The following is a 14,919-nucleotide window of genomic DNA, read 5'->3' on the forward strand; positions in this document are numbered from 1 at the left end:
TACCTTTGATAATCTTTTTTTTACGATGAATGAAAATATGATTATTTTTTTTTCCAATCTATACTAAAAAAAATCCCAAAATCCGATTAATAGAGAAAATTTGCATCTAAGCATAATATTAAAATAAAAATAAAAAACTACCGGTTCCGTATTAGTGCCTTAAGAACCAACTGCACTGAAATCTCTCAAAATTAAAGCACGTTTAGATCCACCAGTTGGGAACCTCTGCTCTAAACTATTTACAGCGTGCACTAACTGAATATGAACAGTTGTTTTTTTAGCTTTACTTCGCCTGAAACACTGAAACAAATTTTAGCCGATATTTCCACCCATTCCATTTAATACTTTTTTAACGATTTAACTTTTTTGAAACTGTCTAAAGTTCTCAAAAAAAAAAAAATACACATTATGATAGATTTATTTTACATGTTGTATATTTAATTATTTGACATTCTGAACTCTGAACAAGCTTATTTAGATTCCAACCACTATTTTCAGCATAACAGCCTCCTTCACATCATGGCGTCCTTGATTATTTACATATGTAGCAATTCATGGGTATGGTTTGGTTTGAGTTTTAAAGTATACTTATTTCATAATAACGAGACATTGGATAATTTACACCTCTTTATTCTTGTGTTGTGTAACATTCCTGTTGTTTTGTTCCTTTATTCTATGTGACAATACAAAAAAACAGCCTGTGTACACAGACTTTGTGCATATCTCCCTGTTGTCTGACTGCGTGAGTGCGCCTGTTTGTGTTGGCTGGAGGTGCCTACTGTTTGTTGACGAGATAAGAGCATCCAGGTTGCGGCTGCAGACAGGGACAGGTACTGGCATTTGGTATACGGTGGCACCGAAACAACTCCGCCATCTGGCCAATCTTCAGCTGGGTTTCAATTAAAGTGTTGATTTGCATGCTGAGATCAGTCTTCACGCATCAAAGCAAATGTCTTTTGCGAGTGCGACCTAATTAGTATCTGCAGTCAGCTGGCCATCGCGTCCACACGCAGGTGTCCTGTTTTGGCGGCGGGCAGAAATCAAGGCTTAATCCTGAGTAGGACAAAGCGAGAAGGGATTCCTGGGAATGGGAATTTGAATGCGCTCCATCTCATGAATGAATAGAGACTCCACTGTTTAGCATTCTGATCAGTGATCAGTTCACATTGACTGGGTTAGCGCTTACAGGGTGGACAGGGTTGGCAGGATTACTTTAAAAAGAAATCTGGAACAATTAAAAGTAACCTAAACTTACGCTATCACTATATTAAAGTAACAGACGGGGAGAAAGATTATCAATCAATAAACTCGTTAATTATGAACAATTCAGTTAAATCAATGGCCTAGACCACAGACCGTATATAATAATTGTTATTGTTACAGTTTTTTGATTAACAATTTTTCTGTAGTGTATGTTTTTTGGAGTCATTTTGTATATTTTTGTGCATTTTTGTTGTTGTTTTGTGTTCTTTTTGTATAAGTATTGTTTAGTTTTTTTTAGTATATATGTATATATATATATATATATATATATATATATATATATATATATATATATATATATATATATATTTAGTATATCTTTATTATAAATTATTTTTTATTTTAAACAAAGTTTTATGTTCTCTTATTTTAGTAAAGTAAACAAACTTGAGTCTGTCCATTATAAATGGGAATATGACTCCTTGGTTTTACGTGTTCATTTGTTGTAGTGAACTATCGTGAAGTGTCACTTGCTGTTAAAATGTAATCCCTGTTTTTTTTATTTATTTTTTTTTTATACCTGCTATCTGATGTAATATACTGTAATGGTTTACCGTTATTAGGCCAGGCTATCGGACTCGAAACGCCACTCACTTTGTTGTTCTTGTTGTTGTTGGTGTGTACGCTAGTTAAAATCACTACTCCTCTGTTATTCGTGAACAGATCGGGCTGAAACGTGGTAGGTATAATTTATGGATGTGTACGCATCGATGCTCAGAGCCCGATTTTTGATTTGAGGCCCCAAAAGAAGAAAAAAAACGGAAGTCAATTTGTCATTCATTTGCGAGTCAAATATTACGACGGTTAGTGGTACCAAATCATTGGCACATACCAATATATAAATGGGGCCCATTACCTCATACATGTCACGGGGGCACCAGGGAGCCACCGAGAGCCCCATTTTTCAAATTACTACTCCTCCGTTGGTTCTCGTTAGATCTGAATGCTGTTTGGTTTGAATACTCTATGAATGAATATAATGAGATGCTCGGAGCCCTTTTTTTAAAATGGGGCCAGGGGGCCCACCCCCCATTTCCGGTAATTTGAAAATTTATGGGAACATAGCTGTGTGATATATCGTGTCAAAGGTAATTCAATGTAGATTACGATTATGCCTCACACAATTCGATTAGGGGCCCCCTTTTTTCTGCAAATTCTATTAAAGTTGTTTTCTCATTTATTTGTGAGTCAAATATTGCGACAGTTGGTGGTACCGAATCATTGACAGATACTAATATATGAATGGGGCCCATTACTCTGTATGTGCCAAGGGGGCACCTGGGATGGAATTCTCAGGAACGTGGTACGTGCTATTCGGCGTGGAGACGTTCCCCGGGCCCAGCCATAGTTCATCCAAACTTTTTTTAAATCCGTTTACTGCCCGAGCCTGAGGGTGACACAGCAGACTGAAGGCTTCTCTGCCCTGTCCGAGCACAGAAGCACACACACAGACGCACACCTGGGTGACACGCTTGCGATTTAAAACAAACAAATTTGCACGCTCGCTCATCCCAAGCCAAGTGCAATCATCCCAACTTGTTGTGCTTCGCAGCACCAAACTCAACAGAGTGTTTGGCAGACGGGTGGTCACGGTGCCAATTAAGCTGCAGGCTTGATTAGCTATTAGCTGCAGCATAGCAACAATTGATGTGAAATGGGGAGAGTAAGAGGGTGTGCTTGTCAGGAGGGTTTTTGAGGAAATAGAAGCGAAAGGATTGAGGGATTAGTGGATGTTGGTTCCTGACGCTGCAAGAGGAGAGTATGATGATATGCCCGCTGTGCCTCTAAGTGCGTTCCTCTTCCTCTGAAGCCTCCTTTAGGCTGCCAACTTATTTTTTCTTATCATCCAGGACTGTTTTTTCCTCAGGTGACCACATAGACAGCACGTAAACACTGCTACCCATCCATCAAGGTCACCATACTGGCCTGTGCTAAGATGCCTGTTATTACACAGGACCTGAAAATGTTCACCATGCCCTGCATATATGAAAGGAGCACAGGACCTCCTCACTTTACTACTGCAGCATCAGCTCTGCTTCCACTTATATTACCTCCTGTGATAGAACTCTCACCCAAAGGTGTTAAAAAGCACCTCAAACTACTCCTTCAAATCTCAACTATAAATGGGTTTTTTGCCGAGTTTTCTGATGCTGGCAGAATAAGTTCCTTTTGTGTGCTTCTTTAATGCACCATAGTAGTACATTTTGACATGACTGTAGTCAAAGTTTTATACACTGATGCAGATTAAAGTCGAATTTTCAAGGCCCCACAGTTTCCAAAACTACATGGAGAGATTCTTGGTCCATTCAATTGTCCAAGAACTGCTGAATGATAAATACCTGAAGGCACGCCTTGAAAAAAACACAAGTCACACCTCATGATAGCACTTTATCATATACTTTTAATGTACATACAGTATGTTTTCATTTTTTAACCATATTAGGGAAGTTAAAAAATATATATAATAATTTTGTTTGTCCACTAGTAGCTTATAATACAAGTAAAAGTATCAGTCAAGAACCAGGATTTTCTTTACAAGGAAAAAAATTATTCATTTCAATTAATCAATTAAAGCTTTTTTTATTACATTAAACTGTAGCCTTCATAGATGAATCAAACACAATTTACTCCAAAAATAAAGAGAAGAAGGTTGAGATTCCTGCTTGAAAGTTTGTTTTCATCTCCACCCTCAAAACTCTGTTTGTTGACATTTTGGCACATTGCATTGTGGGATGCGGAGTAAAGTGTTTTTATTTATTTTACTTACATCAGTGGTTTCATGTTTTTTTGTTTTTGCCAGAAGAGTAGGACAGTGATTCCCCTGACACCATCTTTGTTCTAGTTTCTTCTCAGTATTCTCAGAATGAGGTGAAAACACTTCTATGTACCCATCTTCTCGACTCCACATCCCACAATGCAATGTGCAGAAATGTCACCAACCGAAGATAAAAACAAACTTTCAAACGGCAATTTCAACTATTTTCCTTTCTTTTTGGAGTAAATTATGTTCGATTCCTTGATCTATGGTATACTCTATGATTTTAAAAAATATGGTGTTCAGGAGCTTTTAAAACTCATAAACAAATGATAATCTTTTACAAAAGACACACTGTAGTTTGGTTGTTACTTCTGGCCACATTTTTGCTGACTATTTCACATTACGATAAATATTACTTAAACTTCTGTGCAATCGTTTGCTTAGTTTTGATGATTACAGTTACATTAATGTTGTAATAATACATTGCAGTGACAGGTGTTTGTGTATCAATGATTAGTATTAAGGCTACCAACTATGCAGCCACTAATGCATTACATCATTTGCATGATGAACCTCAATGTAGTCACAGGTATTATTATTTATATATTATTTTTGTCTATTACTTCTGATGCTATTCAAGCGTCCTGTCTTTTAAAAGCGTGAAAGAACTGAACCTTGTGCAGACGTTGCTGTTAAAGGTTTCTAAAGAATATTTATTTAGCGTTATGAAATATTCTTTATATTACTGCTGTGCTCAAGAGCTTCACCTTTTTTTTCCTTTCTCTTTGCTCCACAGCGGAGGGCTGGCTGCAGCGCGTGGTGATCCTTGGCTCCGAGGCCCATGTGATTGAGGAGATCCAGCTGTTTGAGACGCCTCAGCCGGTGGACAGCCTCACCATCTCACACGCTAAGGTTGGGAAGTGAAGATAAACACATCTCTGTGTTGGCAGTCTATTAGATCCTAACCACGGTTGACAGTATAACAATAAACCGTGTGAAAAGAAACATGCATTGGACTGTTTTACAAAAGTGAAAGCACGAATATCAATGGGATTTATGTCGACAGTATTCATACGAGGAGCTGTGGGAAAATTGCAATGCCTGAGGAAACAACTACAATCATTTTGCAATTGAGCAGGAAATCAAAGTGCACCTTCTCCGAGAAGTTGCTGATGACTTTTGTTTTTACCAGATAAACAATCTGTTTCATCGAGCATACAGGATACAGCATAAAGCTACAGTCAAAAGTTTAAAAAAGCACAAAATCTCAACTTCTGTTGCGGCCTTGTTGAAAGATTTCAATAAAATATCAAAGTTCTCTCTCAACTCCTCCCTTACTGTCTCACTTCAGAAATTTGAGTCAGCCCTTAAAGGTGCTTAAAGCTGGGGTATTCGATTTATTTTCTTTAATTAAAAAAAAAAAACCTTATAGCATCATATAGTATATCATAAAAGCAATGATTTCTGAAAAAACGTACGTCTGCGTGCTGCCTGTGCCTTATAAATAATTATTTTAGTTAATAAAACCCTGGAAGACAAAGTCTTGGTGGTCACCCCCTCCAGTTCCAATCACAGGATTTAGAGAAAGGAGGGGTGAGCAGATCCCACAAAGGAGCCGCCTCATTCGCTGTCGCGATATATAGTGAAGCGTGTGCACGGTGCAAACCTGTTTTTAGTCTTGGACTAACTTTGGATGCGCAAGTGGCTGTTTTCCTTTTAGACAGGTAATCTAATGTTTTATTTTGCTATATTTTGTGTGCATCCTTTTGCATGGCGACGTGTTTTACCGGTCCTGCACGTTCAGCTCTCGTGCGCGATTTCGGGCACTTCCGTCAGAGGAGGAGACTGTGAGGGATTATCAGAGTGGGGGACGGGATTTACGGTTCAAATTCAGCATTGCCCCTCTGTCATGGTTGAAGATTCAAGTATTGTAGCTTTAATTACTAAGTAATATGTTCAACATTCACATCCAAAATTTTGTTCTCATGAATCCTCTGATAGTCAAAGGTAGAAATTATAGCTTGTTTGTTTTTGACTCCACCAATAACAACTGGTTTGTTGATAAATGGCCAAGGCTGGGTTTGAAATCACATACTAACATACTCCACACTCAATGAGTATATACTGTCTACTATATACTATTAGTATGATTAGCATGGTGACCATTCCCACTGAAGTATACTTCCAAGTTTCCCAAGATGCATTTTTAACCTACAACGAATAAAACCGGAAGCACACTGAGGCTAAATATCTCAGTTGTTTCGCCAACTTTGAAAGTTCTGAAAGCATTTTAAGTGACAACATTTTATCAACATTTGGTCATTTGATTCAAAAAACACTTTTCGGAGATCTTCGGAGAACTGCCATTGTGCTACTGACTAAACTTTTGGTTAATTTCAATTCAAGAGCCCTATTTACAAACGTGTTAATCGTCCCAGGATGATTTTAAGTTCAGCTCGCAATGCATCATGGGGCGGTTGAGTATGAGTAGTGTGACCACCGTGCATACTTAAAAATGTCTCGATATAGTATACATCAGAGAATTTCCCACGTACTCAATCTTTCCATACTATCTAATTGGAACGCACTAAATACTCATTTTGACGTCACACTTGTTAGTATGCAATTTTGAACACAGCCCATGTGTATTGAACTATGGATGTGCATTGCATTATGGGATTTGGAGTCTTGTAGAAGAATGCAAGTGTTTTTACATCATTATTACGATGATTTCTTGTGTGTGAGACCGTGATTCTCTTGACTTCTTTTTTGTTCTGCGTTCTTTATCGTGTTCCTTGTGATATGATGTCACTTCAATTTTCTCCGTTATCTGGTGTTTCCGCCAAGGTTTTGGTTACAACTTTCAATCCATGAAAACACCAGAAATGTCACTTTGGCAGTGTTTTTGGGCTCACACTGGCATCAACAGTGGACGAGAGCAACTTTTGGATGACATATAGGTACAGTTTAGATGGGATTTATGTGGTTAAGCAGCTTTAACTTTAAAGTGTTCCAGCTTCATGTAACATGGGAAATCAAAGTGTTCACATTTGCTGCATTCAAACGCAGTGTTAGAAAGATGTTTTAATATATCACGCATTTATTAGAGCACACCAGTGCCTCAAATCACTCCAGTGTCTCTTTCATTGGGCTGTAGAATCTAATGTAGTGCAATGGGTGCATTAGGTGTCTGGAGTGACTGGATTTTATTTCAGAACGTATGAACAGAGCAGAATCCATTCAGCACATTGAGGCAGAAGTGCTTTTAATAAATGAAAAAGAATCAGGATTTTCTTTCTGTACCTAATTATTTGAGTACAAGCCTCCTGTTTTTTTTCCTTTTGCAAATTATCACCCTGATCTCCAAGATGAACACTTTTATCTCTTCAAGAGTTGGGAACACTTAATGGTCTCTCTGGAGAAAATGCTACGTTTCTTTGATGTTTGGGAGACTTTCGTTTCTAACCAGTACTTTTATATCTATGCTGCCAGTGTGTCATGTTCTATGACTCTCGTACTTTTCTTGCTGTTAACTACAATTTACAGAGATTTATTGTCAAAACACTGATGAGCCCAAAGTGTAATGCTTGGGTCAGATGTTTTTACAAACACTGCCATTTTAAAGGTCAAAAGACACCCCACCAATCCAAATCTCTCTCCATACACAACAACAGTAATTACAGACCTTAACCCCAGCAGGGAATTGAACCCTTGTCCTTATTGTCTTCCCTCTCTGGGTGGTGGTTGCGTTTTATGTCCACCAATCGATGTCGATTTGACGGGCGTTTCCAGCCCCAAAGCCCCGTGCTCATCTTATCTTATCCTATTAATGCCGGTTTGGCTGTGACTAGACGTTGATAACAGCTTTCGCACAAACCAGATTGGATTGGAAGAGGGTTGGGAGGGTGAATGTTTGTGTAATTGAGAGTGATTATCCCATTATCTTCTCTAACCCCTGACTGAATCCCTCCCTCATGCTCCCTGTTCGTTTTTTTTGTCACGTCACACAGGTATAGCTCCGCTCCACCTTTTCTCACATGCTCTCCTTCCGTCTCTCTGCAGAAGTACCTGTACATCGGCTCTCGTTCAGAGGTTCTCCAGCTGCCCTTGGCCAACTGCAGCCGCTATCAGTCTCAGCCAGACTGTCTGCTCGCCAGGGACCCCTACTGCGCTTGGGACAGTGAGGGTCGGGCCTGCGTCCGCATCGACCTCCACCGAGGGTGAGCGCCTGCATGCTGCCCTGCATTTATGCTTAGCATTAAAGCCTCATTTAAATACTGTGTGCATATTAAACATTGCTTTTAAGAAACCCAAACTGATATTTGACTTAATAAATGTTTTTTTTTTGTACAGATGTTATCACAGGAAGACACACACTGCATTTTTTTTATAAAACAAACCAAAACAGAACAGAACAAAGAAAACAATGACAAATGTAAAAAAAAAGACATACATAAAAGGAAATTGGGAATAAATAAAAGGTGCAAGTGCCCTTTTGTCTCACAACTTTTGATGAAATCATGTAATTGTGTAGTCTACTCAGTCTATTTTCAGAGTAAATTTTAATCATTTTTTGCAAGTTATCTCTATTTTTTTTATGTTATTTTTTCATCATCTAAAGTTTGCTCTGCCAAAGTTTTAATTTGGGTGAGATTTATTGTTTCCATGTTCCAAAGTTCTCAATTTCAAGCGAGATCTGTTGTATTTTTTATTTCTTTATTATGGGATACAGCATTTTTTAGGTTTTCTGCAGATGTGTAACTACTGCAGATATATGTATCTTAAACATTAGGCGGCTACTTCCTATTCATTGGTTCCACTTCCTGTGAGATACATTTCCTGCTCAAGCTTTTCACAACAAAAGGCAATCGGCTATAATCATTTGTAATCAGCATACATGAAACTTCTGCTTCCTGTTGTGTTACAAAGTGTCTCATATTTATTTAAAGAAAGCATAACCACAAACTACATCATCCAATAGTGATGTGCAAGAAGACAACTACTACCTACTCTATGAGACAGGAAGTGATGCCCTGAATCGTGTCTACTTTAGAAATAGTTGGACAAAAAAAAATACACACAATACACTGAAGTGACCCAACACAGATCAGATGTATCCAGAATCCAATGGTTGTGTTAATGTGTAACCCTACATAATTCCTGATAAAGATCTGTTCATTCTAGAAAAGTGGTCAAAAAAAATTGGAAGTTTAAACATGCAGGACAAAAACTTATGACACTTCCATATCCAACTACACATTTTTATATCACACTATGAAGCAAAAAATATTTACATAAGAAATATTACACACTACAACTTTTACACAGCCGATACGATACCGATAATGCATCCTTGAGTGGTGGCCGATATCCAATATGATCAGCACGAATCATACATACTTTTATGACTTATTTTCCAGTGTGGAATGTTAGAAAAAATGCTTGATCAAGTGATATTACTCAAACAGAAAACAATAGTCAGCAACAGTAGGAATGAGAAAAAAGCTGACCCATTTATTTTTAACCAATGGGTTATATACATTTTAACCCTAAACAGAATATTCTACAATTGAATAAAGTTTATGAAAAATAAATTAGAATACTCTGGGGGAAAGAACCCTTAATAAATACAATAAAAAACAATATGTATTATACTAGAGATTTCAGATGCAGGCCGATATAATCTAATACTCGTTTTTTCAGCTGATACTGTCAATATTAGACATCAATCCGATGGCTATTGCTTGATATTAAGCACAGCGTCATGGTGTAATATCTTTATCTCATTTTATGGAATTTATTTTGGTCTTCTTCCTTGTCTTACTTATTCAACTTGGGCTTTTTTATTGTTTCATCTTTGGATATTAAAATGAGTTGTGACTGTAGGAAAAAATAGTGTGAAAATGCCTTAGTTTCTGTCCTCACACCATTAATAATGATCCGTTCTGCTTTCCGCCCTCTTGCCAACAGTTCCACCTCCTCCCTCTCACAGGACCTCATGCTTGAGAGGTTCAACCGAGGAAAAGCCAAGTTTGATAAACCTGTCTCCATCCCCAGTCCAGGTGAGTGCGAACACGCCTCAGCAGTGGCTCCTTGTGGTGAACTGAATGTCAGTCACCAGTGAGCCTTTGAGGGTAGACTCAAGCTGGACTTAGTTAAAGTGTTTGGGTTGAGCTGAATAAATTAAATTAAGCAAAGGAGAGTCGCCTAGAGCAGTTGTTCCCAACCTTTTTACCCACGAGCCCCAAAATAAAGGTTCCTGAGACCTGGGACCCCTACTGTACCTGAAGGTGTTTGAACACAGACATGAACATTGAAGAACAGTCACATGGAAACAGGGCCATCTATAAGGGGGAATAAAGGGGAGAGCTTTTTGGGGCCCATCCATAAAGTCAGCAAAATGGTGGTCCATATGAAACAGTGATAATCACATTTATTTATTTATTGATCTGAATAATATCCACTGTTATCCAGGAAGTCCAGTATTATTTGGGACATAAGATTTAGTCATAATAAATTTGTAAATCAGAAACAAAATGTGTTAAAAGTGACCTAAACTGGTGGAACGGGTGGTGAATTGGGATTTCAAAAAAGAAATTGATTAAAAGGCAAAAACAGATGGAAAAGGTGGTAAAAAAAAAAAGGATTCAAAGTGTCAACATTGGAACATTTAGTTTAAACTGGCAAATAATGAGCATGAAATAATAATCATGAAGTATGGTGAAAATAGATTAAAATTGACAATAATGGGTCAACATATGTGACATTAGGTGAAAAATTGGTGGAAATGGTTTATAAGTGCCAAAAATGTCTTGAAAGTGGAAGATATGTGCAGAAAAGGCATTGAAATTTGAAGAAATGGGAGTAATGTAGTAAAAATACATTAAAAGGAGCAAAAATATGGCAAGAAAAAGTGATGAAAATATGTTAAATTATGGCAAGTTTGGTGTAGTTGCAGAAAAAGGGTAAAAACAAGCAAAAATTTGCCCAAATTTAAAAAAAAATATTGTTAAGTTTCTTATAGGCATCAGTGTCTCACAACCCAAGTTTGAGAACTCCTGGCATAGAGCATGAATAGTAATTGGATTAAACCTGGATGGCACTTAACCTTTGACTCTTCTCCTGTTCCCCTGCAGAGCACTCCCGTCTGAGGAATGTAACAGTGGTTGTTGGGTCTGATATGGTGCTGCCTTGCCATCTGGTCTCCAATTTGGCTCAACCATGTTGGGTTCTCAATGACCGTGAGCTCCTGTTGGGAGACCCCGAGGCAGGAGGACCTCGTTTCGACCGAACCCTGAAAGCCCTGGTCATCCCAGAAGCCGGCCAGCTACAAGCTGGACGCTATATCTGCTACTCTGAGGAGCAGGGGGTCAAATTTCAAACGGAGCGCTACCAGGTGGCGGTGGTAGCCAGTCCTCCAGTCTTCATGGAAGCCAGAGCTCCGGACAGCAGCATGGGGCTCTTCTGGGTGTTGGTTATTACCCTTGGAGCAGCATGTCTGCTGCTCCTCATAGCAGCTCTTTACCTACGCCGGCGGCTAAAACTAGCATTGGGAAAAGGAGTTGACATGAAACCTCTGGAGAGCACTCTGGTGTATCCCATCACACTCCCTAAAGAACCACCCACATTCGTCCCTAGCAAGATGTCCAGTGATGAAGACCGTTTCTGGGAGACAGGCGCTAACTACTACTACTCAGACGGCTCGCTAAAGATCGTTCCTGGTCACGCCCTAGGGCCCAACGGTGTCAGCAGCACGCCGTCACCCAGCGCCATTCCCGGCCAGCCCATCCACTCCCCCAGCCGTCTCAGCCTCACAAACATCCGAGGCTCCGGTAGCAACGGCTACATCCGCCTCAACCTGAGCACAGCAGGGGAGGAGAGGGCTAGCGGGGCTGGGGCTGGGGGCGGTGGGTTGGGAGCCCTGGGAATGAGCGGGAACGACTACTCCAGTCCCTTTAAGGAGGAGCTGAGGCGCACGCTGCAGCAGCGCAGTGTGCTTCCTGACGCCAACCCTGAGGAGTCGTCAGTGTAGGCCGGTCCTCCTGGTAACTGAGCTGGATAAACAAAACAACCAACCTACCTCCCTCTATTTGAGGATGCCTGCTCTCTCTCTTTCAGTGACATGCTGATTGTTCACTCTCTCTCGCTCTCGTGCTCTTTTAATGCCTGTTTGGCTTACCGTAGACATTACTATCACACAGCATGTAAGAGATACACAGTGTTCCTGCCCACGCACTCTTGTAATTACTATGGTTTGGGCTACAACCAGTCATAATTGTGACTTATTTGCTTCCACTGTGCAATTCCAACTTGTGTAAATTGTGTATTTAAGAAAGGAAGAACGCAGAGGAGAAAAACCCTCCAGCACGGACATTAAACAAATAGTGTTACAATTTCAGAAAGGCACATTTTTATTTTTTATTCTAGTGGACCAAGTGTGGCTTTTAGCCCGTGTGCTGGAACCAGCTGACAGACAGACGAAGGCAACTTACTGGAAATATTTGACTGATTTTTTTTCTTTTTTTTTGTCCATGTGTTAATTTAAACCTTTTTTTTTTACTGCACTTAAAAACCCAAAGTGCATCCTCCTTTTTTAATTCTTGTGGGCTGAGAGTGTCAGAGCGGTGTAAAAAGACAAATGAATCTCCATGCATGACGACAATCACGTCCCTGTTGCAGGAGCTCTGCGCAGAAGAAAGAGAGAGAAAGGGACAGAGAGAGGACGTTAAAAGGAAAATGAAGTGAACCTAATGAAGGACATTCTCTCTAAAAGACTTTATCTGCTCAATTTGTTTTTTCCACCCCCTGCGCCGTGTTTACCCCTGAGGAGAAAGACTTCGATCCCTTCCATTATAATTCCATGTGATGGTTGGGTAGAGCGAAGACGTTTCTTGATGCTCTTTTTCTCCGTGTACTGATGGTGTTAACGTTGTTTCAAACAGACTTTGCCCTCTGTGGATTGCAATGCAAGGCCAAGTGTTCAACATTTTACTCTGACCTTCCAGCGCACCTTCAAATCCAATACATGAGTGCACCGCGTCTGACGTTTATTCCAGTCGATGAGTGTAACAGGTGCATGTTCTGGCTGAACCCCTTGAACGTTAGTTCATCTTCATTGAAAAAGAAATGTCTATTGGCATTCATCCCTGTAAGGCAGGACAATACTTGCACACCTAATTCCAAATTGAAGTTGACATGAAGACATTTGGCATGGAGAATGTAGTTGAACCATCACTGTTGCGACCGCTGTGGATGTCTCAATAAGTGCATTATGTTTGATGTGTTTGGTGAGGATGGTTACTTTTACTGCCAAGATGAAACCACCCCTCACACACACACACACAGACACACACAGTCTTCAGAGTGAAATCAGGAATCCCCCCCACCCCCATGAAGCTCCCTTCTCCTTCTACCAATGCCCAGAGACTGACCCGAGGATACTGTGGACATATGCAGAGGACAAACAAACACTGTTAAACACACAAAGAAGCCACCGACAGGTGTTGATCGAAGGAAAAACGGATAACCTGATGATGACTGACAAATCCACCGGTTCCAGGAGAGACGCCACCAGGAAAGAAAAAGGTATTGTTGTAAATTCTTTCTGATTCGGTCCAAGAAGAAACTACAAAGAAATGGCTTCCATACAGTCCTCAACTGTGCCTTTCCCATGCACCACTATAATCTTGATCAGAGAGTAACACATGCAGGAGCTACAAGTCTGTAAAGCTGTGTTTGTGCAAAATATTCACAATAGTCTACTGCTAATGAGATAAATATATGTCAGGAAGAACTCTCTGTCAGCACCAATTTCTTTGAGAAATCATTTTCATCTCAATTTTCACTTAATCAGCACAATTTTTCACCTAAGACTCATAAGGCAAAGGCAAAAGGCAAAAAATAAAGACAGGATGTTTAAAGCTGTTATCAGGTGTTTCCGAGAGAACGTTTCGATGTCCCGCCCTCAACAGCTCTACTTCCTCCCCTGCCTCTGCCAATCTACCAGAAGCTATGCCTCTACGTTTGTGCACGCGCATTACAAAACATAACAAAGTCATATAACTACAAAAACTACACATTTATTGTTTGTGGCATAACTTTTGATTCATCATGTTTATTACCTGTCCATGAGAAATGTCGCCTCATCCTGGTCCGCTCGGAATCCTTTTAAAAGCAGCGCCGAGATAAATTCTGTTGCGGTCATGAAGACGTTTATCCACAAGCTTTGTACCCAGACTTTTCTTTTATTTTTTAGTAGAAGCTTTATACGTTGGCTATCGTGGAATGGGTAACTGGAGTTTTGGAGCGCTCCTCCATGACGCTATGCTGCTCAGTGATACCGGTTTGCTGTTGTGACGTTGCACACGCATTCACTTTGATTGACAGTCAAAGCCTATTGGCTGGGCGAAGTCGGCGCTTTCTTGCATTTGTATAGGGGTCTATGGACAAAGGCAGCAGTAGACCATAGTAAAAGATTAGATTATTAGAGTATTTTTTCAGCTTTCAAAAGAATGATACATAAACATAGATTCCTCAGAAACTCTGGATATCAGCTTCAAACTAAAATACCTCTCCTGAAAAAGATCCAAATCATCCCGTAGACTAAAACATTCAGAATTAATTTTGTTTGTAATAAATAGAGCGACATGCGTTGCTGCACTGACCGGCAGAATCACAAATGCAGATTTCTTCACATACATTTCGTTTATTTTGTTCCACCCGTTACAGTTTGCAATGTTTTCTGTTTCCTAATTCCAGATCAAATTCAAGTTAAAACAATCCACGATTTGTAATGATAACATGAATTTAATAATTTACATTTTTAATTCCAGTACTGTTGTACAATATGTACATGTACACTCTACTTATATTTGTTTGTTAAACCATGGCTCACCAAC

The 14,919-nt window shown here is 39.6% G+C and overlaps 1 protein-coding gene across 2 annotated transcripts in view; it reads left to right on the top strand.

Moving 5' to 3' along the window:
- sema4c (sema domain, immunoglobulin domain (Ig), transmembrane domain (TM) and short cytoplasmic domain, (semaphorin) 4C) overlaps positions 1 to 14,919 on the top strand; it is a 141,889-nt gene that overhangs the window by 122,542 nt on the left and 4,428 nt on the right. For both annotated transcript variants that reach the window (XM_028457627.1, XM_028457629.1), the window contains 4 exons: positions 4,818 to 4,933; positions 8,084 to 8,241; positions 9,992 to 10,083; positions 11,158 to 13,606. In XM_028457627.1, the coding sequence (XP_028313428.1) occupies positions 4,818 to 4,933; positions 8,084 to 8,241; positions 9,992 to 10,083; positions 11,158 to 12,053 (1,262 nt within the window). In that variant the 3' untranslated portion in view covers positions 12,054 to 13,606. The remainder of the gene's footprint in view (positions 1 to 4,817; positions 4,934 to 8,083; positions 8,242 to 9,991; positions 10,084 to 11,157; positions 13,607 to 14,919) is intronic.

Source organism: Gouania willdenowi, chromosome 9, assembly GCF_900634775.1.
Source record: "Gouania willdenowi chromosome 9, fGouWil2.1, whole genome shotgun sequence".
Lineage (NCBI taxonomy): Eukaryota > Metazoa > Chordata > Actinopteri > Blenniiformes > Gobiesocidae > Gouania > Gouania willdenowi.